General features: G+C 37.6%; 1 protein-coding gene across 1 annotated transcript; it reads left to right on the top strand.

The window, feature by feature from the left end:
- The first annotated feature begins 99 nt into the window (after positions 1–99).
- Positions 100–7,369, top strand: LOC149402768 (cytochrome P450 CYP749A22-like). The gene is made up of 5 exons (XM_089609154.1): positions 100–532; positions 611–834; positions 6,039–6,271; positions 6,362–6,734; positions 6,802–7,369. The coding sequence occupies exons 1-5, from the start codon at positions 262–264 to the stop codon at positions 7,228–7,230; spliced, it is 1,530 nt and encodes a 509-aa protein (XP_089465280.1). The 5' UTR covers positions 100–261; the 3' UTR covers positions 7,231–7,369.
- Positions 7,370–26,501: the final 19,132 nt, after the last annotated feature.

The raw sequence follows: 26,501 nt of genomic DNA, 5'->3' as shown, positions 1-26,501 counted from the left end.
AGACGTTCTGGCCCCTCCCTTATCCTTCATTATTGAAATACTCCTACGAAACGCATCTAATCATTTTCGCACTATAAATATTCGTACCCCTCTGACTAATCCAATCGTCCATAACCAAAATAATATCTTTTTTTTTCCTCTACTAAAAATTGATATATTCTTATCCCCACAACCATTTATACTTTTCTTATTTTGGTATAAGATAAATTTGTTCAGCACAAATCACACCACGCTACGAAACACAGTGTAAAAAAACATAAAATGATTATGATAGTACTCGTGGGTGTGAGTTTGATCATGATCATCGCTGCTTTGATCAAGATCTTCAACGACCTTTGGTGGGCCCCAAACCGCCTCCAAAATCAATTGGACCGTTGTGGAATCAGAGGCCCATCTTACAGGTTCATCCATGGAAACTCCGAAGAGATAAAATCAATGGAAAAGGAAGCCATGTCAAAGCCAATGGATTTGTCCGATCACAACACCTTTCCTAGAATTCATCCTCATATTCACCGTTGGACCAGCTTATACGGTATGTATTTATACGTGTGTACGAATTGAATATTAACAAGAATTTATACGGTTAACTTTTATTCCCTTCGTGCGACAGGAAAAAGCTATCTACAGTGGGACGGTAGTGAAGCTGAGGTGGTGGTGAACGAGCCGGGTTTGGTGAAAGAGGTATTGAGCGATAAAGATGGAGTGTATTGCAAAGAGAAAACAAAGCCGTTCGTCAAGAGGTTATTAGGTAACGGTATATTGACTTCACAAGGTGCAAAGTGGGCAAAAGTCAGGAAACTGGCAAACCATGCCTTCCATGCACAGAGCTTGAAGGTACGTATACGTATAACATATTACAAACAATCATGAAAACAAATAAAATTTTAAATAAATAATTTGTCGTGGATCACCACCAACTACAAAGTGGTGAATGAAACGTTTTCTTGGAGTTCTGAAGAAAACAAATATTAAATATGCATATGATGTTTTATACAAATAAATAAGCAAATTGTCGTTGTTATAACTTATAACTATAGTTACTTTATTAGCCAAAGAAAATGAAGTTTTGGCAACATCTTAATTTTGGTTACTGGCCTTGGAACGTAAAATGGTGGTTACCATAGTTCTGTATTTCAACATTACCTATTTATAATTTGTAAATTTTGAGTAATTTTAACTGCAAATTTGAAATGCCATTTTCGACGCCGTTTCGAGCCTCCTGATTTATGGAAAATCGATATATCGACGGAAAATCGAACGTAAAAAATGTGGAAAAGGGCAAATAATATGCCGTTTTCCATAGAAAATCGACACGCCGATGGAAAACCGAACGGATATAATGTTGCACGTTATACTAAATATATGAATACATACATATATACATCTTTTAATTTTTTAACTTTGTATATATACATATATGAATACATACATATATACATCTTTTAATTTTTTCATAATAAATATATGAATACATACATATATACATATATGAATACATACATCTAAGAGCTTCAAGACTGAGGAGGCGGGGCTTGGGATGACCCGCCTCCTCAATCTTGAAGCTCTTAGTATTCTCTTTTTTCTCGGTAGTCTTGTTCTCTCCATACTTCCTATTTTTCCCGCCGCACTTTCCTATATTCTTCTTGTGTTTCTTCCCTTCACTAACCCCATCTCTTTGACTCCCTTTCCCCTGAACAAACGCCAATTTAAATTTTGCAGCCAGAGTAGACAACTCCCCTAGGCACTCTTTTTCTTTCTCACCAGGAAACATCTTATCTTGCTCTTTCTCCTCCAATCTTTTTTAAACTCACTCTGGCTCTTCTCCATATAACCACTTCCCTCTTCATTTTTTCTTTTAGTGCCCGAACCCAGACTCATAATTGGAGAAGCCAGTTTATCAAGAGAATCTAAATCCTCTTGAGAAAGAACCACAGCAACATCCATATCTTCCTCAAATTCGAAAGCCCTATTAGGACAATTTTTGGGCCCAAGACCAGCAAGCCCACCAGCATTAGGCTCTATGATGCATATGACATTTTTTGAACTATCTTCCAAAACCCCCTTTCCCTTGCTTTTTCTTTTTTCCACGTCAGCCACACCGATAGCCCCATCGCTGACAAAATACCCGCCCAAATCTGAAATTTCGCCTTGACTAGTACCTGCTCCTTTCACTACAGTAGTCCTTTCACCGACTGAGGGCACAAGAGTCGAAACTTCCTCTTTGCGTCCATCTTTTCCTCGCAGGACCTTGCTCTTATCCACAACTGACAATAGCTCTTCACCCTTTTGACCCTCCGAATTCCTGCTTTCCAGGACCAGATTGGACGTGTACTGATCCATAATTTGAGGCTTCCTCTGACTTCCCATGCCTGAATCCGGCAACCCCAACCAGCAGTTAATCATGACCTCCGGTGAGACGCCATCGTTTTTTGGGTCCTCAAGCCACCAAATAGCTTCTGGTAATTTTCCTTTACCTATGAGGCGTTCGAGACCGGAGTAACACGACTTAACCTGAGAAAATTCATGTAACTAGTTCCCAAACATACGAACTTCTGGTGAGTGCGGGACCATTACTCTCGCCCAAGCTCTTTTGGAGCAGTTTCCTTCTTCATGGCCCAACCGGCCACATTTAATACAAATTCTACCCAGATTCTCGTACTTGCAATATATCCAGATCGGAGGGAGCTTCTCACGATCTAAAAAGAAACCCGGAAAGAGATTTTCTCACGCTCATCTCAACCCTCAACTTCATATCATTTCCACGTCTCCCGGAAGACCCGAGAAAGGAACCCAACAATGGTGCTAACTCTCTCGCACTGGCAATATTAAGGTATCCCGGTGGAAGCCCTCCCATCCTGACCCAGAACGGCGAGCAAGAAAAATCCAGCTCTTCCTCCGTCAGGTTTGCCGGCCAGAGTTTGAGAAGGAGCTGATAGCCTTTTAGAGTCCATGGTCTTCCACCCATCACCTTCATCATATCTCCACAGTCCTCGAATCGGAATTGAAGTAACCCCGGTTTTATTTCTTTGACCGTCCAAGGTTTCTTACACCTCCAAACTCCGGTGAACACGTCTTTGACTCGCCTTGGACTGAAGAAAACATCTGCCAAGATTTTACCTCCCAACAAAAGAGGGTCCACACTTTCCCCATCTGCGTCCTTCTTTTCCGAAATAATGAGATTCTTAGCAAAGAAAGACGAAGTTTGGACCATCACATCTTCATCATCGTCAAGAGAGTTCATTGTAACACACACCAGTATTTCCCCGCTCAGATCTCTAGTAGAAAACAGAGAAATAAGACTCACACTCAAACTGTTTCCCAAAAGTACTATTAAAAACCCACTATAAAAAACCGACACAAAAACTCTCACCGCAAGAACTCCAAAAACCCACCTTTGACTTCTCCAAAACAAACCCCAGGGACACTCACAAGGAGCACTTTGTACGGAGAGAAAAATTCACTCACTACACGACAAAACACTTTTCTACACGCTCTAGAAAATTGAAATAAAAAAAATATAAAAAATAGTTTAGTTTCCTACCCGTATTTTGACTCTCTTTTTAGGAGACGTGACCAAAATTGTTATGAACAAGCTAGGAATTCGGTTTTTGCTTCTCTCTTTAGCCGTCCTAAAGTTATTTATTTCAAATTTGAACAATTATTTCTTCTGCTTACATAGGGGTATTCGAATATATTATTAGTCCCCTATAGCTTATTCTTACGTAATTTACAATCAAAATTTGACATAATATAGTTGGATTGATAAGAATAAGTAATCTAAATATATACTTTTACTATTCACAAAACTCTAAAATAATAAAGTGACTATTTTATGATCATATTAAATAACCAAAACTAATTTTAATTTATGCATATTATTAATAAACATGTTATTTGTAAGAAAATCATTCTAATACTCTTAAAACTATTTTATAGCTTCCAATTTAGAATGGGGTGATTTGACTAAATAGCCGATTTAAAGTTCATGATTTGACTAAATAGCCGATTTAGAAGAATGGTCAAAATGTGCAGTAATAAAGTTTCAAAAATAAAATTAATCTTAAAATTAATATTTTTGAAAGTGATAGTTTGTTTATAATAATAGTCAAAAAATTCAATATTGGTATCATAAAATATTTGACAACGTAACTTTGGCTATTTTGCTGAAAATTTGAAACTTTGGCTATTTTGCGCTATTTTGTACAATTTTTAATTAGAATTTGTGGTATAAGAATTAATTATAATATGATAGACAATGATGACATAAAAAAATAACATGTTACATTACGAATAAATTAAACATAAAATTAAGAAAATAGCCAATTTAAACGTTTGATATAGCTAAATAGTCAACGTTTGATAAATTTTAGATAAATAGCCACTTTAGACGTAAATCTTAGATAAATAGTCAACGTTTGGTATATGAAAGTGACTATTTACCTAAGATTTGCGTCTGAAAGCGACTATTTACCTAAAATTTATCAAACGTTGACTATTTAGTAATGTCAAACATTTAAGTTGGCTATTTTTCTAATAGACCCATAAATTAAAAGGAAAATAAATACGACACTTGATGATTCATATTTTGTATCTTTGTCAATATTTATATAATTTCTTTTTTATATGCAATGTGTATATATTAGTATTTCATTATATACTTTTTGTACCAATGTTTATATTATATATAATGTTTGTTTACCTAAAAATCAATTAAGTCTTCACATTTATTTGAGAGCATACAAAATTATTAAATTTCATATAAATTGAATAGGAAATAAAAATATGGTTTGTATATAAGAGATATACACAAGTAGTATATGTGTTATGATATATAAAAGTTATTAAACAAATAAATAACGAATTTAATATTTAGGTGTTAAAAATAGAGTTCGGAATTAGGGATAAAACAAGAGAATTGTTAACAAATAAACCACTTAAAACATATTAATTTTATTTTAACCAACGTTTAATTAATAATTGATAATTAGCCAAATTGATGATGTGACAAGTGAAACCACTTATTTTGTACCGAATATACCCTTATTAGTTAATTAATAAAATTGATTTTCATATTAAAAAATCATCATTATTTTTTAAATTCCTTAATTATAGGATCTGGATTTTATGAATTCAAAATAAACTGAAACAAAAAAAAGAACCGAAGAGGAAAGACTGGATGTGGAGCGCCACGTCATCAGCTTCAGCGTCGTGGGTGGGGATCACAAACTGAACAACTACCGATTGATTTTCGTTTCTGTTTTTTATTCAAAAATATACAGTAAATAATCGGTACTAATCGTTTCTTCTATTTTTCTTTTAAGTAATATTCGGTAATAATCGTTAATAATCGTTTCTGTTGTTTTTCTTTTTAAGTAATATTCGGTAATAATCGTTTCTGGTGTTTCTTTCCGAGAGTAGATTAAAAAATTATTTAATAGTTGCTTAAATTAAAGAATTAGTTACAAGATTATTTTTTCCTTTTTTATTTCTTAATTATATCACTTATATATGGTGGAAGTTATTTAGGGTTAAGGAAGTCTTTTTTCAGTGGTAATAAATTCGTCTGGCTAATAAACATAAATTATCTAAACGGTGGCTAAAATACAATTTTAAGTTTTAAAATGGCCAAAAATCTACACTGCCCATAAAACAAAATTTTGGGTAGGAGTTTTCCTTTTATGTCTTCCAAATTTGAATTCAGACTTTTTCGTAGACTATTAGAACTCATTGTGACCATCTTTATACAAGATATTTTGAGATCATTATATATATTTTTAGGTTGAAAATATAATGTCGGCAACTATCAATGACAAGAATAGTTCTCTAGTATTTTATTTCTATCATTAACATAAATAAATAAAAAATAAAAAAATAAAAAAAAACTCAAATTTAATCACTTCGAATTTATTTTTTTAAATAACTTTTTTTTCTGATAAAAAAAATGACTTATAAGTTGTCTGAAACAAACGTTGATAATAATTTACTTTGAACCATGACGATGATCTTCTTTACAAACATCATTATCTCTATTGATTTAGGTGATGATTCCAGATATGATTGAGAGCACAGAAATCATGCTCGAAAGATGGAAACACAAAGATGGAAAAGAGGTTGAAGTGTATGAAGAATTTAGATTCTTTACCTCAGAAGTGATATCAAAGACAGCATTTGGAAGTAGTTACTTGGAAGGCCAGAAAATTTTTGAATTGTTGGCGAAGTTGAACTTTGTGATGTGTCTAAATTTCTACAAACAAGCTCTTCCCGTCGTCAGGTGATCAATATTTTTCATCTCCATAGGAAAATATTAAATAATACTTCAACTAGAGACTTAATTACTTAACTAAACCTGGGTGTGTTGTAGAAATTTTTTCAAAACTAGTGATGAGATCGAAGCTAAGAGGCTCGAAAAAGAAATACGCGAGTCAATCCTGGACTTAATTAGAAAAAGAAATGAGAGTGGAGCGAAAGATCATGACTATGGGAGTGATTTTCTTGGATCATTGTTGAAGACACACCATGATGCCAATGAGAGCGAAAGGATATCAGTCGATGATGTGATCGACGAGTGCAAAAATTTTTACTTTGCCGGACAAGAAACCACCAACAGTTTGCTCTCTTGGGCTATGTTTCTCCTTGCAACCCATGTCGATTGGCAAGAAAAAGCAAGAAATGAAGTCAATGATCTAATCGGGAAGCAGAATCCTAAACCGGATGACTTAGCCAAACTCAAAATTGTAAGGATTAAAATAGTCATATTTTTTGTTACTTCTCAAATTTATTAATTTACATACTTAATTTCAGATGAACATGATCATCAATGAGTGTCTAAGGCTCTACCCCCCGGCGATAAGCTTAATAAGACAAGTCAAAAGAGAAGTTAAATTAGGAAGCTTCACTCTTCCCGCCAATGTAAAAGTACTGACTTCGATACTAGCAATTCATAGTGACCCAGAAGTTTGGGGTCAAGATGCGAATCGATTCAAGCCAGAGAGATTTTCCGAAGGAGTAGCAAATGCTACTAAGAACAATATAGCCGCATTTCTCCCCTTTGGAATAGGGCCTCGAACATGTGTCGGGTTTAACTTTGCTATGGCCGAAGCTAAGGTTGCTTTGGCAATGATCTTGCAAAAATATACCTTCACATTGTCTCCGGGGTATGTTCATTCACCGACTCAAGTCCTCACAATTCGCCCGCAATATGGAGTCCAAGTGGTTCTACATTTGTTGTGAAATCCGAAGTACTTTAATAATCTTCAGAACAATTTATTTTAAAATCCGGTTTGTATTTTATTTATGTATGATAAGAATATTTGAACTTGGAGTATAGTATTGACGTCTTATTTTATAAATATTTTCATTTACGAGTCTAGATTAATTGATTTTTATCAATTTCTTTTATCAAATTAATATTTTTTTTCATGAGTCAATGTTATCAAATAATTCGTTTTTTTCATTTATAAATTTTAATTACGGACAAAAAAAGCCTTATTAATACCCATCCTTTATTTCAAAATTTGTATATGAAATTTAACTCCTAGCAGTTTCTACTAGTGCGTTTTGTTGTCTTTATTATAATCCTATAGTCTACATCAATTGGTATGAGAGCCAAAACGACCATTCACTGTTACTACCCGATTTTTTCGGACCGTCTTACTAATCTTACATTTTAAACTTTAAAAATTATTTAGAAAAATTGGAGAATTAAAAAAACAAAAAATTGGCTACATAAGCCACCTAAACTATAGTAATTGTAAATTAGCCAACATTTGGTAAATACTTTATAAATAGCCAACTTGCATATGTGACAGCCTATTAACTACCTTTTTTACATGTTTGGCTGGATTAAATAAGTCTTTTATTAATCTGTTAATAAGTTAACTTGGCTATTTACAAGAAATTAACAAAAGGTGAGCTATATCTCAATTCACTATAACGGTGTGGCTATATAACTTAATAACCCTTAAAAAAACATCGTATAAAGGCGAACCAAAATTTTAAGAATTTAAAAGAAACAAAAACATAAAATGAAATATGAAGTAACAATTTAAAACCAAACATAGTGGCAAAAGTACTAAAACATATTCCATAATCTAATTTCAACCAAACTAGAAAACTCTTTGAAACTTCATAACTTCAAAATAAAGAAAAATAAAAAAAAAATTTAAATCTATTTCTTAATGACTTATAGCAGAAGACTTATTTGGTGAATGACAACTACAACCCAACCCTCTCGCTATCGACGCTGATAGTCCACCCTGATCAATTCTTTGTATGTTGTTTATTTACAACACAGACGTAAATTTTTTTTTTTTTTTTTTGAAGAAATGACCTTACGCTCAGCGAGAATAATATAAATCTCGCAAAATAATAAGTGTAATGTAATGCATGATCGCGTTATTAATATTTTCAAACTATAGCGTAACCTAAGCTTTCTCTTCTAATTTCTTTTAGATCAGGGTGCCCCTAGGGTAGTCGTATATATTTCAGTGTACACTTTAGAAACGACCTACGAGGGTACGACCTTCCATAGTTTCGTTCCATCTTTTAAACTTACAAATTTTGAGAACAAAATCTAACTAGGGCCTCAGATCGGATTTGTTAAGCTTCTATTACTAGGTAGTCTGCGATTCGACTCTGATAAAGATGGAAAAGAACTCTTTGGTAATGAATATTATTATTACAATCTCACACCTGTAAATTGTTTAGCAGCATTCATTCGGAAATTTGTTTATTTGTCGAATTAAATATTTATTGTGGAATAAATTAATTATTTTTGGATCAAGTAAATAATTAATTGAATTTTAAGTTGGGCCTTATGGACACTATAAGTTGTTCAACAAGTAGTCACAACAACTTAGTTGAACAACCATCTAACATCACGCTAAGTAATTTCAATTGATATTAGAGCAGGTAACTTTATTCACTAAGTCTGATCTTGTTTGATTACTGACATATTTTTGTGTTAAGATGAAAATGAAATAGGGACACAACATAGGTCGACCTCCTTTCTTGGAAGGTACGAACAATGCATACTAGAAGGCTTGAATGAAAGCTTTTCTAAAGACCATTGATAAGAAAGCTTGGCAAGCAGTTGAACAAGGATGGAAGCCTCCTACGGTTACTGATGAAGAGGGAAAATTGTTGCTCTTGCGCAAGACAAGAAGATCATCACAGAGATGGTAATGGAAACTCCAAAGCCATGAATGCCATATTCTCCGTTGTGGATGAGAATATATTAAAGCCCATCTCAAACTGAGAGATAGCTAAAGAGGCATGTGACATCTTGCTTGTTGCACATGATGGCACACAAAAGGCAAGAGAGCAACGTTTTCGAATGCTCACCACCAAGTTTGAGAATATCCTGATGAAGGACGAAGAAACTATCTTTGAATACAGTGCTAGAATTCATTATATATCTAATGAATCTTTTTCTTTGGGAGAACCTATTGACAATGCTAAACTTCTAAGCAAAGTTCTGAGAACTCTCCCTGAAAGATTTACTATGAAAGTCCTTGCCATTGAAGAAACTCATAACATGAAGGAGATGAAGCTGTGAGATGAATCTCAATTAAAGGTAGCCAAAGAAGAAGAATAGAGGTGTAGCTCTAAAATCATAAGCTCTCATGAAAGCAAAAGATGACCAAGACATCATAGCCCAGCTTACCCTAATTTCCAAGAATTTTGGTAAATTCATGATAAGGGTCAACCGAAGGAATGGAGATCAAGGCCAAAACTCATCTTCACATGCACCGAATCTAACAAACAACAAATTTCATAAGAATAATAGATTTTGCGACAACAACCAAGAGACTTTTGGAGAAAAGCCTAAAGGAATCCAATGTAAGGAGAGCAAGGGATTTGGCCATATCTAGGGTAAGTGTGCCAACACACTGAATAATGATAGGTTCGTTAATCACGCGTAAAACTCCTATCTCTCGGATTGAAAATCGACGAGTCCTCGAGTGTTTTGATAGTTTTTAGTATGTTTTTTATTAGTTTCACGTTCAAAGGAGCAATAGAGTGTTTACAGTCAATTACATGGAAAATGGAGGTGATTTGGAGACAAAACGGTAGAAATGGAGTCAAAAACCAATGGTCGAAAATTTACGACTCCGCGCGCCGTGCGCACCACCTCGTGCGCCGCAGGAGGTCATACTTCGAGACCGCGCGCCGCGCAGACTGGAAAATCAAACCGAGAAAACTTACAAAGTCTTACGCGCGGAGCGCGCATAAGCTTGGTCCGTGCGTTGCGCATCGACCACCGCGCGCCGCACGCCTCCAAATTGCTGGAATTGAAAATTGACATTTTTTAGAAGATTTTGAGCCTTGGATTTAATTGGAAGGCTCAGATGACTCCGAAAAAGATATCATTCAAATTTAAAAACACCTGTGTAACCTAAATAAAACATCATTCTTCTTTTTTAGGTTTTGTTTATGATTTTGGGGAGCTTTGGAGAGATAGAGATTAGAGCGCTGTTACTCTCGACAATCATAGTTTTTTCTTCTTCCATTAATCTCTCGAGCTCCAGTTTTTAGTTTTTATGAAGATGTGTATTGTTTCATTAATGCTTTCTTCTTCTTCTGTTATTTTCGTTCATTGTTTCACCACGCACTAAATTTCCATAGGGTCGTGGTGGAGAGCGTTCATGATCGGTGATGGAGTCCTTATGATATATTGATTGATTGTTCTTGTTCGCTGCTTTATTTAATTCAAATCCGTGCTTAATGCTTGTTTGAGAATCGTGACCTCATACTTGTTCTTGAATTTAACTTGATGCTTGAGAAAGATTAGGTTGTTAGTGTGCTTGATTTGAATTATGGTAATACATTCCTAGGCTAGATACAGCTAGGCTGTTATCGACTCGTGTGAGTAACCTTGTGTTATAATGCTTGTCGTGTTTCTTAGATGTTGAGATCGAGAGATAAGACTCCGGCATAGGTTTAGGTCGTTAGATGCTCGAGAGAGATTTAATGATATAATTAACGTGAGTACGAGTAGTAAAGATTGAACAAGAATAATTGTTCTTAAGTCCATGAATCCTAACCGTGTTTGAACTCGTGAAGCCGTGGTTCTACTTCTCTTTATCCGTTTAATCACCTTTTGTTTTCTTGTTTTTCTTATTTATTTATTTATTTTAATTTCTTGTTAGCGATTGGAAATCACTTCTACAATTTTCTTGGGTTCTCTTCGAAACTCGTGTTACCGAATCTTTAATTTACTAGTCATCGTGTGATCGACTCGTTCTTACGAATTATTACTATTGCGACCACGTACGCTTGCATGCGAGAAAATATCGCAACAAGTTTTTGGTGCCGTTGCAGGGACTAGTTTTAAATTAAGATTCAATTCATTAGTTTATATTTGCACTTGTTGTCAATGGTGCCCACAAGAAGAGTTGTAGTCTTTATATTGTACATTTGATGTAATAAAGTCTCATGAAGACTCTTGCTTGTAATTGCTTATTCATTAATAAAAAAGTTGAAACGTTCATTCAATCTTTCTTGTCTGAAACTTTATGATAAACCACTAGTCTTTAGCCCATAAACAAACTAAACAACTTACGAAGAGACAAATGTAGATTTGCATGAACAAACTCTTCGTAGTTTGCTTAAAACGATATATTCGCAATCTAAGGGTCAAAGGACTATTGACCTCAGTATGATGGTTAGAAGAATCTATGATGTCTGGTTATGAGGCATTGAGAGTTGGAGACTCTATAGTTCTTCTAGGTATCTTCCGAAGGTACTGAATTGACTAGTGCACTTCTAGAGACAAGATAAGAACAAACCATTTAACCTCTTATGTCTCGAAGTCACTACGTATGAATTGCATCGTGCTTACCTTAATCCTGAAATGAGACATGTCATTTCACACCTTACGTATTTTCATTTGAGAAAGTCAGAGTTCGGACTCACTATGTGATTCCGAACAAGGCCTATTGGTGAAATACTAAGTTCTGAGAATGTCATGAGTAACTTTGTGAAGTTCTCATAGATATGGAATTCATGTACAAGATTACTGAAATGCAATGTATATCACCTCATTCTTAAGTCGTAGTGTTTAAAAGTGCCCACACACTAATTTCTTTTTATCTTGAGTGATTTAGTGATAGAAACTTTCGTGGTTGCTCGAGTCGCCAAGGAAGGAAGAGAGACATGCTATGAGGGGAGACGAGCGTTGCAACCTTTTCCAAAAGCTTCTCAACGTTCAAGCTTCTAAGAAGGTTAGTAATCTTTTATGCTCATATTAGTTTTTATTTACATGTGCTTGCTCTTTGTCTAGCTTAGTAAAAACTGTTTTACTTGAAAAAGAAAATTTTTAAAATTTCGCCGCTTAACGAAGCGTTAAACTTTTTCTTAAACCCTAGATCGATTCCAACAAATGGTATCAGAGCTATGGTCATAGATATGCATGTACATGTATTTAAAAATATGAGCTTGAAAATCGTTTTCGAAAGTTTATTAATTTTGTGACTAGTTAGAATTGTTTTCTTAGATTTTTTTTTTTAATTTCTTGCTCTTGCCTTTAAATTAAAAATCATGTTGATTTTCTATGAGTTTGGGATGTTATTAAAACACATTAGAATCAGTTCTAAAAGTTTTTAATTTTTATATTTAAAAACGTGTTTTAAAGGTTTGAGAAAATTTCGAGTAAATTTTGTGACTAGTTATATTGTCTTGCTAGTTTCTTCTATTTACTTGAATCGTTTTATGCTTGTTGTTATTTCTTTTATACCATGTTATTACCTTGCTAATAAAAGCTTTAACAACTTTCTAAAACGTTCCGTTACACTCGATTCTTTTTCGCACCTAAAAAGACCGAACTTTAATTATTTCTTTTTCTTCGAGCTGGAGTAAAACCTGCAGTAAAAGTGGAATAACTCTCTGCTCAGAAATCTAAATTTAATGATTCTTGAACCAAATTAAAGGTCTGTCTGTCTTCTCTCCAATACCACCGGCTTTGAGTCAAAACGACATCGGAGCCGCCATTTATGGCGATTTTACTCCGAGGTGCGCGGCTGTTCCGAAAGTCCAGTTTTTAGAAATCCGGATTTTCAGCCCCACTACCATGAGTTATAGAACTCTAATGAGAAAATTTTCTTGAGAAAAAATGTTTCTCATAAGATTATAAACATGATGTGAAAGATTAAAATGTTTTGATTTTTGAAAATTTAATTGAAAATTGAATTTTTACAAAACTAGTTTGAATTTTGAAAAAACCGTTTTCGTTTTCAAACTTTAAAATATTTTGTCATCCAAATCAAATAAGTTTTCAAAATGTTTTCAAAACTATATCTATAACACATATGTTCAAAATATATATGCTCTTGAAAATTTGAGTGGGAGGTCTCCTTGTAGACAAGCCGAAAAATAAAAAGATGTGTAATCTCAAACTTTCAAGTGTTCGAGTGAGTTGAAGTTCACACTTCCCTCATGCACTTTCTCGAAATAGAAAATAGGAAAAGATCCGAGTATGTCCCTTGTGCCTTTATGCACTAACACTACTCTGAACATGAAAATCTAGGATTCTCTTCTAGTTGTCCGCTCTGTCGCTCTCTAACTAGGAAATCCGTTTCCGAACTTATAAGAGTCGATGAACCAACTCCAAAAACTAAGTGGGAGGGTTATATTTGTTGTTTGTAACCCACGATCCCCAACACTAATGAAAGAAGCAATTAACGTGGGACTAAGAGCCGCTCTTGCGACCCTCTCTTAAATGGGAGTACTCCAAGGCGTTTTTGCTTCGATCATTGCTCAATGAACTACGTCCGAGAGTGAGACGATGATGACAAGGCCTCCCCTTGGGGGATTGTTTTTCAAAGTTGACCTTTTGGACTAAGTGGTTGGTTGCACACATAGGCTCAATCCCTAGTAATCCTCCCTTGAGGCGGATGTGAGTGATCAAACCAATTTACAAGGTGGCTAGTCAAAATTGGTGTATTGACATTTTGGCTAAGCATTAATGATGTGTCATTTACTTATAAATGGAGATTTTTTGCGGCCTTCTCTTGAGGGAGTAAATTATCGTTTGGTTTATAACACCTTTGGGTTTTATCAAGTCTTAAACAAAATTAAATCCTAAACAAAAGACTAATCATAAACTTGTTTCAACTTAAATAAGCAACATGTCTCTCAACACTCTCTCGATCATTCTTTCCTCGAATAAACTCGAAGGTGACAATTTCGTTAATTGGAAGCATAACCTCGACATAATACCTACTTTTAACAAGAACAAATGGGTACTCACCACCCTGTGTCCTCCTCTGACGAATGATGATTCAACTCAAGAGGACAAAGACGCCTTGGCGGCCTAGCTCTACTCCGATGAGATTGTGAGGTGCTATATCTTAGCATCAATGAACAATGTGTTGCAACAACAACATCGTGACATCGAGACTGCCGCCGACATGCTCAAGCAAGGCTACAAGCAGTCCGACAGTTTATGAATTGTCGCATGAAGGCTGGAACTCCTGTACGAGACATTATGATACTGATCATTAGTTATCTGAATAAAATGGAAATCCTAGGATCTGAGATTGATGGGAAGAATATCATAGATATGATCTTAGAAACTCTCCCCGCATCTCTTGATACCTCCAAGTGGAACTACTCCATGAACAAGCTAGAGTACGCTGTTACCAAGCTTATGAAGGAGCTTCACACTGCTGTAGGTCTCAGTAAGAGAAAGAGGAATCAAGGAGAGGCACATGCTACTGAGCAAAAAGCCTCCGCCTCTGGAACTGAGAAGAGACCTTACAAGGCCGATAAAAAGAACTGTCCTGCCTATCTCAAAGCAAAGGAACATAGTATTGTACTAGTTACCGAAGCATGCTTAGTAGCTGATAATGTATCAACGTGGATTCTTGACTCCGCTGCTACTAACCATATTTGTTGTTCCTTGAATGGTTTCAAGAAAACCAAAAGCTTAGAGGAAGGCGAGTTCTGTTTCAAATGGGGTGATGGGAGCCTGGTGTCCGCGAAGGCTGTGGGATCCGTGACGCTGTCTTTTGAAGACCGCACTTTAAACTTGAATAATGTTTATTTTGTTCCTACCTTTGGGAAGAACTTAATATCCGTTGCTCGTCTTCTTGAGCAAGATTATTATTTAAAGTTCATTAAGAATGGAATTCGTATTTCGTTTCCTGATAAGTCTTTTGTCACTGATGCATGTATGAAGAATACTCCTTTTTACATTTATCCCACTCAACCTTCCATTTTAGACACCGAAATAGATAATTAGGGGGCCAAAGAGGATAAAACTTTCTGAGTCCTCCGATCTAACAAAATCAACATACCTCTGGCACTTAAGACTTGGTCATATCAGTCCAGATAGGATTAAGAGACTTGTGAGGGACGATCCACTCCAAGCCCCTGCAATAGGCTCACTACCTACTTGTGAATCTTGCATAGAAGGAAAAATGACTAAGCGACCTTTCTCCGATAAGGGTCGAAGAGCCACTGAGTTGCTGGAACTAATACATTCTGATGTATGTGGTCCGCTCAGTCAACAGGCACGTGGAGGATACGAATACTTCGTTACCTTCACTGATGATTACTCGCGATATGGTTTTGTCTATTTGCTCAAACACAAATCCGAGACCTTTAACGTATTTAAGGTCTTTAGGGCTTTAGTGGAAAAGCAAACTGGCAAAGTGATCAAAACCCTTCGATCTGATAGAGGTGGTGAGTATATGTCTGGAGAGTTCAATGACTTTCTTAAAGAAGAAGGTATCGCTTCTCAGCTTACCGCACCTGGCACACCTCAACAAAACGGAGTGTCAGAGAGAAGAAACCGAACTCTTATGGAGATGGTCAGATCAATGATGAGTTACTCATCACTCCCTCTTTCCTTTTAGAGATATGCCCTCGAAACAGCCGCTTATATTCTGAACCACGTTACGTCCAAGACGGTTCCTGGTACTCCTTATGAACGATGGACTGGCCGTAAAGTGAATCTTGGCCGCATCAAAATTTGGAGTTGCCCCACACACGTGCTGAGCCAAAAGACTAGCAAGTTGGCTAGTAGGTCAGAATTGTGTCTGTTCGTTGGATATCCAAAGGAAACCAAGGGTATTACTTTTTATAGTCCCGAGGACAATAAGACTTTCGTTAGCACGAATGCTTGTTTCCTTGAGGAGGACTTTATGAACGATGCAAAACCTAGAAGCAAAATTGTGCTTGAAGAAAAGTTGGGTGAGGAAGCTTCTACCTCATCTGTAAGAACTATTCTTACCCAAACTGAAACACAACCTGACTCATCAGAATCTCGTCAAGTAGTACTTCGACGTAGTGGGAGGGCTACTCAAAAGCCTGAAAGCTACATGTCTTATGGAGACTCTCTCGTAGCCGTCTCTGACATGGATGATCCTGTTTCCTATAGCCAAGCGATGGCTTGTTCTGAATCAAACCTTTGGCTTGACGCCATGAAAGTTGAGATGCACTCGATGTATGTCAACAAAGTCTGGAAACTTGTAGACCTTCCTGAAGTGATTAAACCCGTAGGGTGTAAGTGGATATACAAGAAGAAAAGGGGTCCTGATGGGAACGTTGAGACGTTCAAAGCACGACTTGTGGCGAAGGGTTATACCTAACAAGAAGGGATTGACTATGAAGAAACCTTCTCGCCAGTCGCGATGCTTAAATCCATCCGCATACTCCTATCCATAGCTGCAGCTCTCGACTATGAGATCTGGCAAATGGATGTCAAGACAGCCTTCCTGAATGGCAATCTTGACGAGCGCATTTACATGGCTCAACCAGACGGTTTCGTGGAAGAAGGTCAAGATACCAAGGTTTGTGAGTTGCTTGAGTCCATTTATAGATTAAAGCAAGCATCTAGATCATGGAATATTAGATTCGATGAAACTGTAAAGAGCTTCAGCTTTGAACAGTCAATAGATGAGCCTTGTGTTTACAAGTTAATAGACGAAGGCAAAGTTGTGTTTCTGGTACTATATGTCAATGATATACTACTCATTGGTAATGACGTGGATAAGTTATCTGAGGTTAAGGTCTGGCTAGCAAAGCAATTCGACATGAAGGATCTAGGAGAAGCCGCGTACATTATGGGGATCCAAATCTTTCGAGATAGTATTGATAAGGTGATGGATCGCTTCTCGATGCAAGACTCCAAGAAGGGCCAAACACCCTTTAGGCATGGAGTCTCACTCTCTAAGGACCAGTCTCCCAAGACTGCACAGGAGATTGAAGACATGAGGAAAATTCCTTACGCCTCTGCCGTAGGAAGCCTCATGTATGCTATGCTTTGCACTAGACCTGACATCTGTTTCGCCGTTGGCGTAGTTAGCCGTTTCCAATCCAACCCTTGACCCGAGCACTGGATTGTTGTTAAGCATGTTCTTAAATATCTTCGAAGAACTAGGAACTTGATGCTTACATACTCAGGTAATGACCTGACTATGACGGGATATACCGACTCCAATTTTCAAGCGGATAAGGATTCCAGGAAATCCACTTCGGGATCTGTGTTCATCCTTAATGATGGAGCTGTTGTGTGGAGAAGTATTAAGCAATCTTGCATTGCTGACTCCACAATGGAATCAGAATATGTAGCTGCTTGTCAAAGCATCCAAAGAGGCTGTATGGCTTAAAAAATTCCTTAAGTATTTGGAAGTTGTTCCAAACGTCGACGAGCCCATGACCGTTTATTGTGATAATAGTGGGGCTGTCGCTAACTCAAAGGAACCTCAAAGCCATAAAGGCTCTAAATATATTGAGAGGAAATACCATTTGATTCGAGAGATCGTGCAGCGTGGAGATGTGGAAGTGAAGAAGATCTCAACGGTGGACAACTTAGCAGATTCATTCACCAAGGCCCTATTGAACAAGGTCTTCGACCAACATCGAGAGAGATTAGGCATGAAGGACTACACACATCTTCTTTGAGTCAAGTGGGACTTTGTTGTCAATGGTGCCCACAAGAAGAGTTGTAGTCTTTATTTTGTACATTTGATGTAATAAAGTCTCATGAAGACTCTTGCTTGTAATTGCTTATTCATTAATAAAAGTTGAAACGTTCATTCATTCTTCCTTGTCTGTTTGAAGCTTTATGATAAAACATTAGTCTTTAGTCCATAAACAAAATTAACAACTTACGAAGAGACAAATGTAGACTTGCATGAACAAACTCTTCGTAATTTTCTTAAAATGATATATTCGCAATCTAAGGGTCAAAGGACTATTGACCTCAGTACGATTGTTAGGAGAATCTATGATGTCTGGTTATGGGGCATTGAGAGTGGGAGACTCTATAGTTCTTCTAGGTATCTTCCGAAGGTACTGAATTGACCAGTGCACTTCTAGAGACAAGATAAGAACAAACCATTTAACCTCTTATGTCTCGAAGTCACTACGTATGAATTGCATCGTGCTTACCTTAATCCTGAAATGAGACATGCCATTTCATAGCTTACGTATTCTCATTTGAGAAAGTCAGAGTTTGGACTCACTATGTGACTCTGAACAGGGCCTATTGGTGAAGTACTAAGTTGTGAAGATGTCATGAGTAACTTTGTGAAGTTCTCATAGATAGAATTCATGTACAAGATTGCTGAAATGCAATGTATATCACCTCATGCTTTGTTCCTTAGAATGTGAATAAATGAACTGGCCAGTGTCCAAATTGAGTCTTGACTCCTTTGGATGAAACAATGTGACTTGTTAGCTCCTCGTCAATACATTGTTTCTAACTTATTCACAAGCTACAAAGGAGTTGAGGAAATAACAGCTAGAAGGGTAAAATGGTAATTTTGTAAATCCCGACTAGCTGATGATATTCATGAAGGGTAAACATAGATAATATTCTGTGGATCCACTCATTACAATTAGGTTTAATTCCTGAGTAGAAAATAAATTCATTTGAACCGAGAGATTTTCAGTGTCAACTCTTTAGTGGAGTCAGTTGACATTAAGCTAAACTTGAAAAAGGTTTTGTGAACTTTTGAGTCCAAGTATTTAGCTCAAGCTTTGTTCATTTGGATCCATGAGGTCACTGTCACGAATCACATCGAGTAGGAATAGTTAAACTGGAAGCTAAGTCAAAACAAGAACGAAAATTGTCAAAAGGGTATTTTTGTCTTTTGAGACATAGGATGAAATGAATGTCAATAAATTTTTTTGACATGGTCATTTGATGACATGCATCACTCGGCCAAAATTAGATTTATTGGGCCTTGTGGATTAATTTCATTTCATAAGAATTTTATTGAAAATTCTTAATGGGCCTTTCTCATGTTGTCATGAACAAATGAAGAAGCTTCTAGAAGCTCTTTCTAGAGATATGTTGGGCGCCTAGTACCCAAAAGAAAGAGAGAATATTTTGTGCATAAATGTATCATGATACTTGCCAAAAGAAAAAGAGGAAACAAATTTTCCACACATGCATGAAGGGAATCGGCCAAGACAAGTCAACCAAGGCAAGGGAACAAAAAAGGAAACAAATCCAAGCATTCTAGAAGGCTCCCTTGGCCGTGTGACTTGTGAGAGAATAAGGCAATATTTGCTCATGAATATGTGATATTCTGTAGAAGAGGAAACTACCTTATTGAAGGTGAGACCTCTCCTATAAATAGGAGCCTCATTCCACACATTTCATTCATCCAAATTTAAGAGATTTGAGAGACTCTCTCTCTAGAACTTGGCCGATCCTCTCTCTCTCTCTCTAGTTACTTTTCGGTTTTTGTTTTGGCACCTAGGTCCTCATTTGACCTAGTGTTTATCTCTGCGACTTCAAGACTCATTCTTAAGTCGTAGTGTTTAAAAGTGCCCACACACTAATTCCTTTTTATCTTCAGTGATTTAGTGATAGAAACTTTCGTGGTTGCTCGAGTCGAAGAGGAAGGAAGAGAGACGTGCTGCGTGGGGAGACGAACGTTGCAACCTTTTCCAAAAGCTTCACAACGTTCAAGCTTCTAAAAAGGTTAGTAATATTTTATGCTCATATTAGTTTTTATTTACATGTGCTTGCTCTTTGTCTAGGTTAGTAAAAACTGTTTTACTTGAAAAAGAAAATTTTTAAAATTCCACCGCTTAACGAAGCGTTAAATTTTTTCTTAAACCCTAGATCGATTCCAACAGCACTTTCTTTTATTTATTTTTTTCTCACTTATCTTTGTATTCACTTTTTCAAGTGTATGCGAAAAGACGGTGATTCGAGTCTTTTTCCAATTGATCCTGAAATAGAGAAAACTTGCAAGCGCAACCAAAAAGAGAAGAAGCAACAAATTGAGGAACAGATCATGGCTGAAGAAGTAGAGAAACCATTGATTGATTACGTGTTACCCTCCACTAATGGGTACCGTTCAGCCATTGTCAATCCAACCATCGAAGGGAACAAGGGCTTTGAGATCAAAATGGCGATGATCAATATGATTCAACAATATCAATTCTCAGGAGCCCCAAACGAGCATATGGCCAATTTGAACAAACTGTGCAGCACGTTCCAGGTCCACAACGTCTCCGCTAACGCGATACATCTTCATTTGTTCTCGTTCTCTCTTCGCGACCGAGCAAAGTCGTGGCTGAATTTCTTTCTCGCCGATTCCATCACCAGGTGGGACGAGCTTTGCAACACCTTCCTCGCAAAATTCTTCCCCTTTGAGAAGACTACTCGTCTACGAAACGCGATCCATAGTTTCGGGCAGTGGGATGGAGAATCGTTGCGTGAGGCAGGGCGAGATTTAAGGACATGCTGAGGAAGTGCCCCTACCATGTAATCACTCTGCCAGTCCAGCTTTAGACGTTCTATTATGGACTCATCACGTCCACGAAGACCTTAGTAAACACCACTGCAGGAAGCACGGTGTGTTGGAATTGATCTAGGGTTTAAGAAAAAGTTTAACGCTTCGGGTAAGCGGCGGAAATTTAAAAATTTTCTTTTGACAAGTAAAACGATTTTACTAACCTAAACAAAGAGCAAGTACATGTAAATAAAAACTATTATGAGCATTATAAATTTACTAACCTTTTTATAAGCTTGAACGTTGAGAAGCTTTTGCAAAGGTTGCAACGTTCGTCTCCCTTCGCAGCACGTCTCTCTTCTTTCCTCAGCAACACGAGCAACCACGATAGTTTCTATCACAAGAATCACTCGAGAGAAAAGGAATTAGTGAGTGGGCACTTGTAAACACGGCGACTCGAGAACAAGTCTCAAAGTCGAAGAGCTAAAAACACTAGGTCAAATGAGGACCTAGGTGCCAAAACAAAAACGAAAAGAACTTAGAGAGAGAGAGATGAGTGGACGGCCACAATGTCTAGAGAGAGAGTCTCTCAATCTCTAAATTATATGGGATGAATCAAATGATAGGAATGAGGTGGGGTATTTATAGGAGGATGCTTACCTTCAAAAGGTAATATCCTCTTTTCTATAGAATATCACATATTCATGAGCAAATCTTATTTCCTCTTTTCTACCCTCTTTGGACATCCAACATGAGCTTCTAGAAGCCCTTGGATTTGTTTCCTCATTTGCTTTCTTTCTTAGTTGGCCATAAATGTACTTTCCTTCTAGAGGAAATTTGTTTCCTCTCTTTCTTTTGGCAAGTATCCTCATACATCAATGCACAAAATAATTTCCTCTTTCTCTCTATGGTATGCACGAAATTTTGAGTTCTTTTCCTTGGGTTGGACGTGCATGGCCTCTAGAAGGAGCTTCTAGATTTTTCTTCATTTGTTCATGACAACATAAGAAAAGCCCATTAAGAATTTCAAGTAAAATTCTATGAAATGAAAATAATCCTCAAGGTCCAAATTCTTTAATATGGCCGAGTGATTTTTTTAAATCATTTTGTCATCATATGACAATGTCAAAAAATTTATTGACATTCATTTCGTCCTATGTCCTAAAAGACAAAAATACCCTTTAGAGAACTTTCGTAAAACTTGTCTAGTTCTTGTTTTGACTTAGCGTCTAGTTTAACTATTCCTACTCGATGTGATTTATGACAGTGACCTCATGGATCCAAATGAACAAAGCTTGAGCTAAATACTTGGACTCAAAAGTTCACAAACATTTTCCAAGTTTAGCTTAATGTAACTTGACTCCACTAAAGAGTTAACACTGAAAATCTTTCGGTTCAAATGAATTCATTTTCTACTCAAGAATTCAACCTAATTGTAATGAGTGGATCCACAGAATATTATCAATGTTTACCCTTCATAAATATCATCAGCTAGTCGGGAATTACAAAATTACCATTTTACCCTTCTAGCTGTTATTTCCTCAACTCCTTTGTCACTTGTGAATAAGTTAGAAACAATGTATTGACGAGGAGCTAACAAGTCACATTGTTTCATCCAAAAGAGTCAAGACTCAATTTGGACACTGGCCAGTTCATTTATTCACATTCCAAGGAACAAAGCATGAGGTGATATACATTGCATTTCAGCAATCTTGTACATGAATTCCATATCTATGAGAACTTCACAAAGTTACTCATGACATCTTCACAACTTAGTACTTCACCAATAGGCCCTATTCAGAGTCACATAGTGAGTCCAAACTCTGACTTTCTCAAATGAGAATACGTAAGCTATGAAATGGCATGTCTCATTTCAGGATTAAGGTAAGCACGATGCAATTCATACGTAGTGACTTCGAGACATAAGAGGTTAAATGGTTAGTTCTTATTTTGTCTCTAGAAGTGCACTGGTCAATTCAGTACCTTCGGAAGATAACTAGAAGAACTATAGAGTCTCCAACTCTCAATGCCCCATAACCAGACATCATAGATTCTCCTAACAATCATACTGGGGTCAATAGTCCTTTGACCCTTAGATTACGAATATATCGTTTTAAGCAAACCATGAAGAGTTTGTTCATGCAAATCTACATTTGTTTCTTCATGTGTTGTTAGGTTTGTTTATGGACTAAAGACTAAGGTTCTATCATAAAGCTTCAAACAGACAAGGTAGAATGAATGAATGTTTCAACTTTTATTAATGAATAAGCAATTACAAGCAAGAGTCTTCGTGAGACTTTATTACATCAAATGTACAAAATAAAGACTACAACTCTTCTTGTGGGCACCATTGACAACATCGAAGAGAGTGATCGTGCTGCAGTCATCAATTCTGCGCCTGTTGGAGAGGATGTCCTTCAATGGGCCTTGTGGATTAATTTCATTTCATAAGAATTTTATTGAAAATTCTTAATGGGTCTTTTTCATGTTGTCATGAACAAATGGAAAAGCTTCTAGAAGCCTTTTCTAGATGGTGTTGGGTGCCTACTACCCAAGAGAAAGAGAGAATATTTTGTGCATAAATGTGTCAAGATACTTGCCAAAAGAAAATGAGGAAACAAATTTCCCATGCATGCATAAAGAGAATCGGCCAAGAGGAGTCAAGGGAGAAGCAAATAAAAGAGGAAACAAATCCAAGGACTTGCTTGGCAAGTCTTGGCCGTGTTGATTAAGAGGGTAATGGGCAATATTTGCTCATGAATATGTGATATTCTATAGAAGAGGAAACTACCCTATTGAAGGTGAGACCTCTCCTATAAATAGGAGCCTTATTCTTCACATTGTCTTCATCCAAAGTTTTAGATATTGAGAGCTTCTCTCTCTAGACTTGGCCGACTCATCTCTCTCTCTCTCTCTCTCTCTCTCTCTATTCAATTTCGTTTTTGATTTTGGCACCTAGGTTCTCATTTGACCTAATGTTTTAGCTCTTCGACTTCAAGACTTGTTCTTAAGTCGTAGTGTTTAAAAGTGCCCACACACTAATTCATTTTTCTCTCGAGTGATTCAGTGATAGAAACTTTCGTGGTTGCTCGAGTTCCCGAGGAAAGAAAGAGAGACGTGCTGCGAGGGAGACGAACGTTATCAACCTTCCGAAGGCTCATCAACGTTCGAGCTTCTAAAAATGTTAGTAATCTTTAATGCTCATATTAGCTTTTATTTACATGTGCTTGCTCTTTGTCTAGGTTAGTAAAAACGTTTTACTTGTTAATAGAAAATTTTTGAAATTCCGCCGTTTACCGAAGCGTTAAACTTTTTTTAAAACCCTAGATCAATTCCAACATTCGAAGAGTGTAGTGTGATAATCCAAAGGAAGCTCCCGCCAAAGCTGAAAGACCCGGGGAGTTTCACAGTGCCATGCACCATCGGAGACTTGTATTTCGAGAGGGTACTCTGCGATTTGGGAGCCAGCATCAACCTCATGCCTTTTTCCATCTTCCGGAAGATAGACATAGGAGAGTTGAAGCCTATAAGAGTGACGCTCCAAATGGCGGACAGGTCCATCAAGTACCCCAACGGGATAATCGAAGACATTCTTGTCAAAGTGGGCAAATTCATATTTCCTACTGATTTCGTGGTACTTGACATGGAGGAAGACGTGAACATTCCCATCATCCTAAGGAGACCATTCCTAGCCACAGGTGAAGCCTTGATCGACGTCCAGAAAGGCGAACTCAAACTGAGTGTGCAAGACGAAGAAGTCATCTTCAATGTCTTCGACACAATAAAATACCTGAAGGCTAGTGATGATATATTTCGGGTAGATGTTTGCAAGGAGGCTATCAACGATCATTCTTGCTGCCCGGAGGAGCCCCTTGAGGTATGTATTCTAAACTCGTGTGAATTCGCTGATGATATTGTTACATGTGCAGCCTTAGAATACGCAAATTACATGGATGGTTTTGAGGCCAACAAAAGGAAATACTTCGAGGAGTTAGGAGAGAGCTCAAAGTCAGTCAAGCCATCAATAGAGGAACCCCCGGAGATCGAACTCTAGGAGCTGCCCAGACATCTCCGATACGTATTTCTCGGAGAAAAGAAAACGCTCCCGGTCATCATCTCAACCCACCTCAATGTCGAGCAAGAGGACAAGTTGTTGAGAGTGTTGCGATCTCATATGCCTGCAATTGGATGGACCCTTGCCGACATAAAAGGAATAAGTCCATCCTTTTGCATGCATCGCATCCTTATGGAAGACAACGTCCGGACATGTGTCGAGCATCAAACAAGGCTAAATCAAGCGATGAAGGAGGTGGTGCGCAAAGAAATCTTGAAGTGGCTCAACGCCGGAGTGATCTACCCAATCTCTGACAGCTCTTGGGTTAGACCGGTTCAATGCGTCCCGAAGAAAGGTGGAATGACGGTGATACAGAACGACAACAATGAGCTCATCCTAACACAAACCGTCACTGGCTTCAGAATTTGCATGGACTACCGAAAGCTCAACCCCGCCACCGGAAAGACCATTTCCCTCTTCCATTCATTGATCAAATGCTCGATCGGCTCGTCGGCCATGAGTATTACTGCTTCCTCGACGGCTATTCCGGCTAGAATCAAATTTCCATAGCCCCTGATGACCACGAGAGGACGACGTTCACTTGCCAGTACGACACTTTTGCTTTCCGACGAATGCCTTTCGGTTTATGCAATGCACCGTCGACCTTCCAAAGGTGCATGATGGCCATCTTCTCCGACATGGTCGAGCGCACAATTGATGTATTTATGGACGACTTCTCTGTTTTCAGTTCTACTTACGATGTGTGTTTGGAGAATTTGTCTAAGGTACTAGGGCGATGCGTGGAGACCAATCTACCCAATTGGGAGAAATGCCAAGGTGAAAGAGGGGATCGTTCTAGGCCACTGAGTATCATCACAAGGGTTGGAGGTGGACAGGGCAAAGATCGCGATGATTGAAAGAATACCTCGACCTATCTCGGTAAAAGGTGTGCAAAGTTTCCTAGGTCATGGAGGTTCTACCGACGATTCATTAAAGACTTCTCGAAGATCACAAAGCCTCTCTGCAGCCTCCTTGAGAAAGACGCTAAGTTCATCTTCACCAATGAGTTCTTGGAGGCATTCAACACACTCAAGGAGAAGTTGAGCATAGCCTCGGTGATAGCATTCGAGATAATGATCGATGCTAGTGACTACGCCGTAGGACCAGTTCTTGGGCAACGAAGAGGAAAGGTTTTCACACGATCTACTATGCAAGCCGAACCCTTAATGAAGCCCAAGTCAACTACACCACCACCGAGAAAGAGCTCCTAAAAGTGGTGTTTGCCTTTGAAAAATTATGGCCATATGTCATTGGCAACAAGAAAATCCTCTACACTAACCACGCGGCAATCCGGTACTTGATGACTAAGAAGGATGCAAAATCAAGGCTCCTTCGGTGGATTCTTCTCCTTCAAGAGTTCGATGTGGAGATCCTAGACAAGAAAGGAATGAAGAACCTCGTCACCGACCATTTATCCCGCTTAGAAGACCTCACTCACGTCCCCGATCGCAGCATACCCGGATTGTTGCGGGTTCATAGACATTCCCGAACAACATCAAGGCAACCCGGATGCTCCCTTTCTAGATGCTCCCGACGACGTCCCGCCTCTAGTCGCGACCGACGAAGTACCCACAACTGGCTACAATGAAATGTTGGTAATGATGAACCATTTCGACCAACACTTGGGTCGAATCGACCAAAACATCGAAACACTCAGTCATCGCTATAACGTAATCGGGAGCTTCCTT

This window comes from Urtica dioica, chromosome 3 (assembly GCF_054948205.1).
Source record: "Urtica dioica subsp. dioica isolate 48M chromosome 3, U.dioica_male_clone48M_v1_H2, whole genome shotgun sequence".
Classification (NCBI taxonomy): Eukaryota; Viridiplantae; Streptophyta; class Magnoliopsida; order Rosales; family Urticaceae; genus Urtica; species Urtica dioica.
Note: the sequence above shows the minus strand (reverse complement) of the source record. Positions and strands in the feature narration are given on the sequence as shown.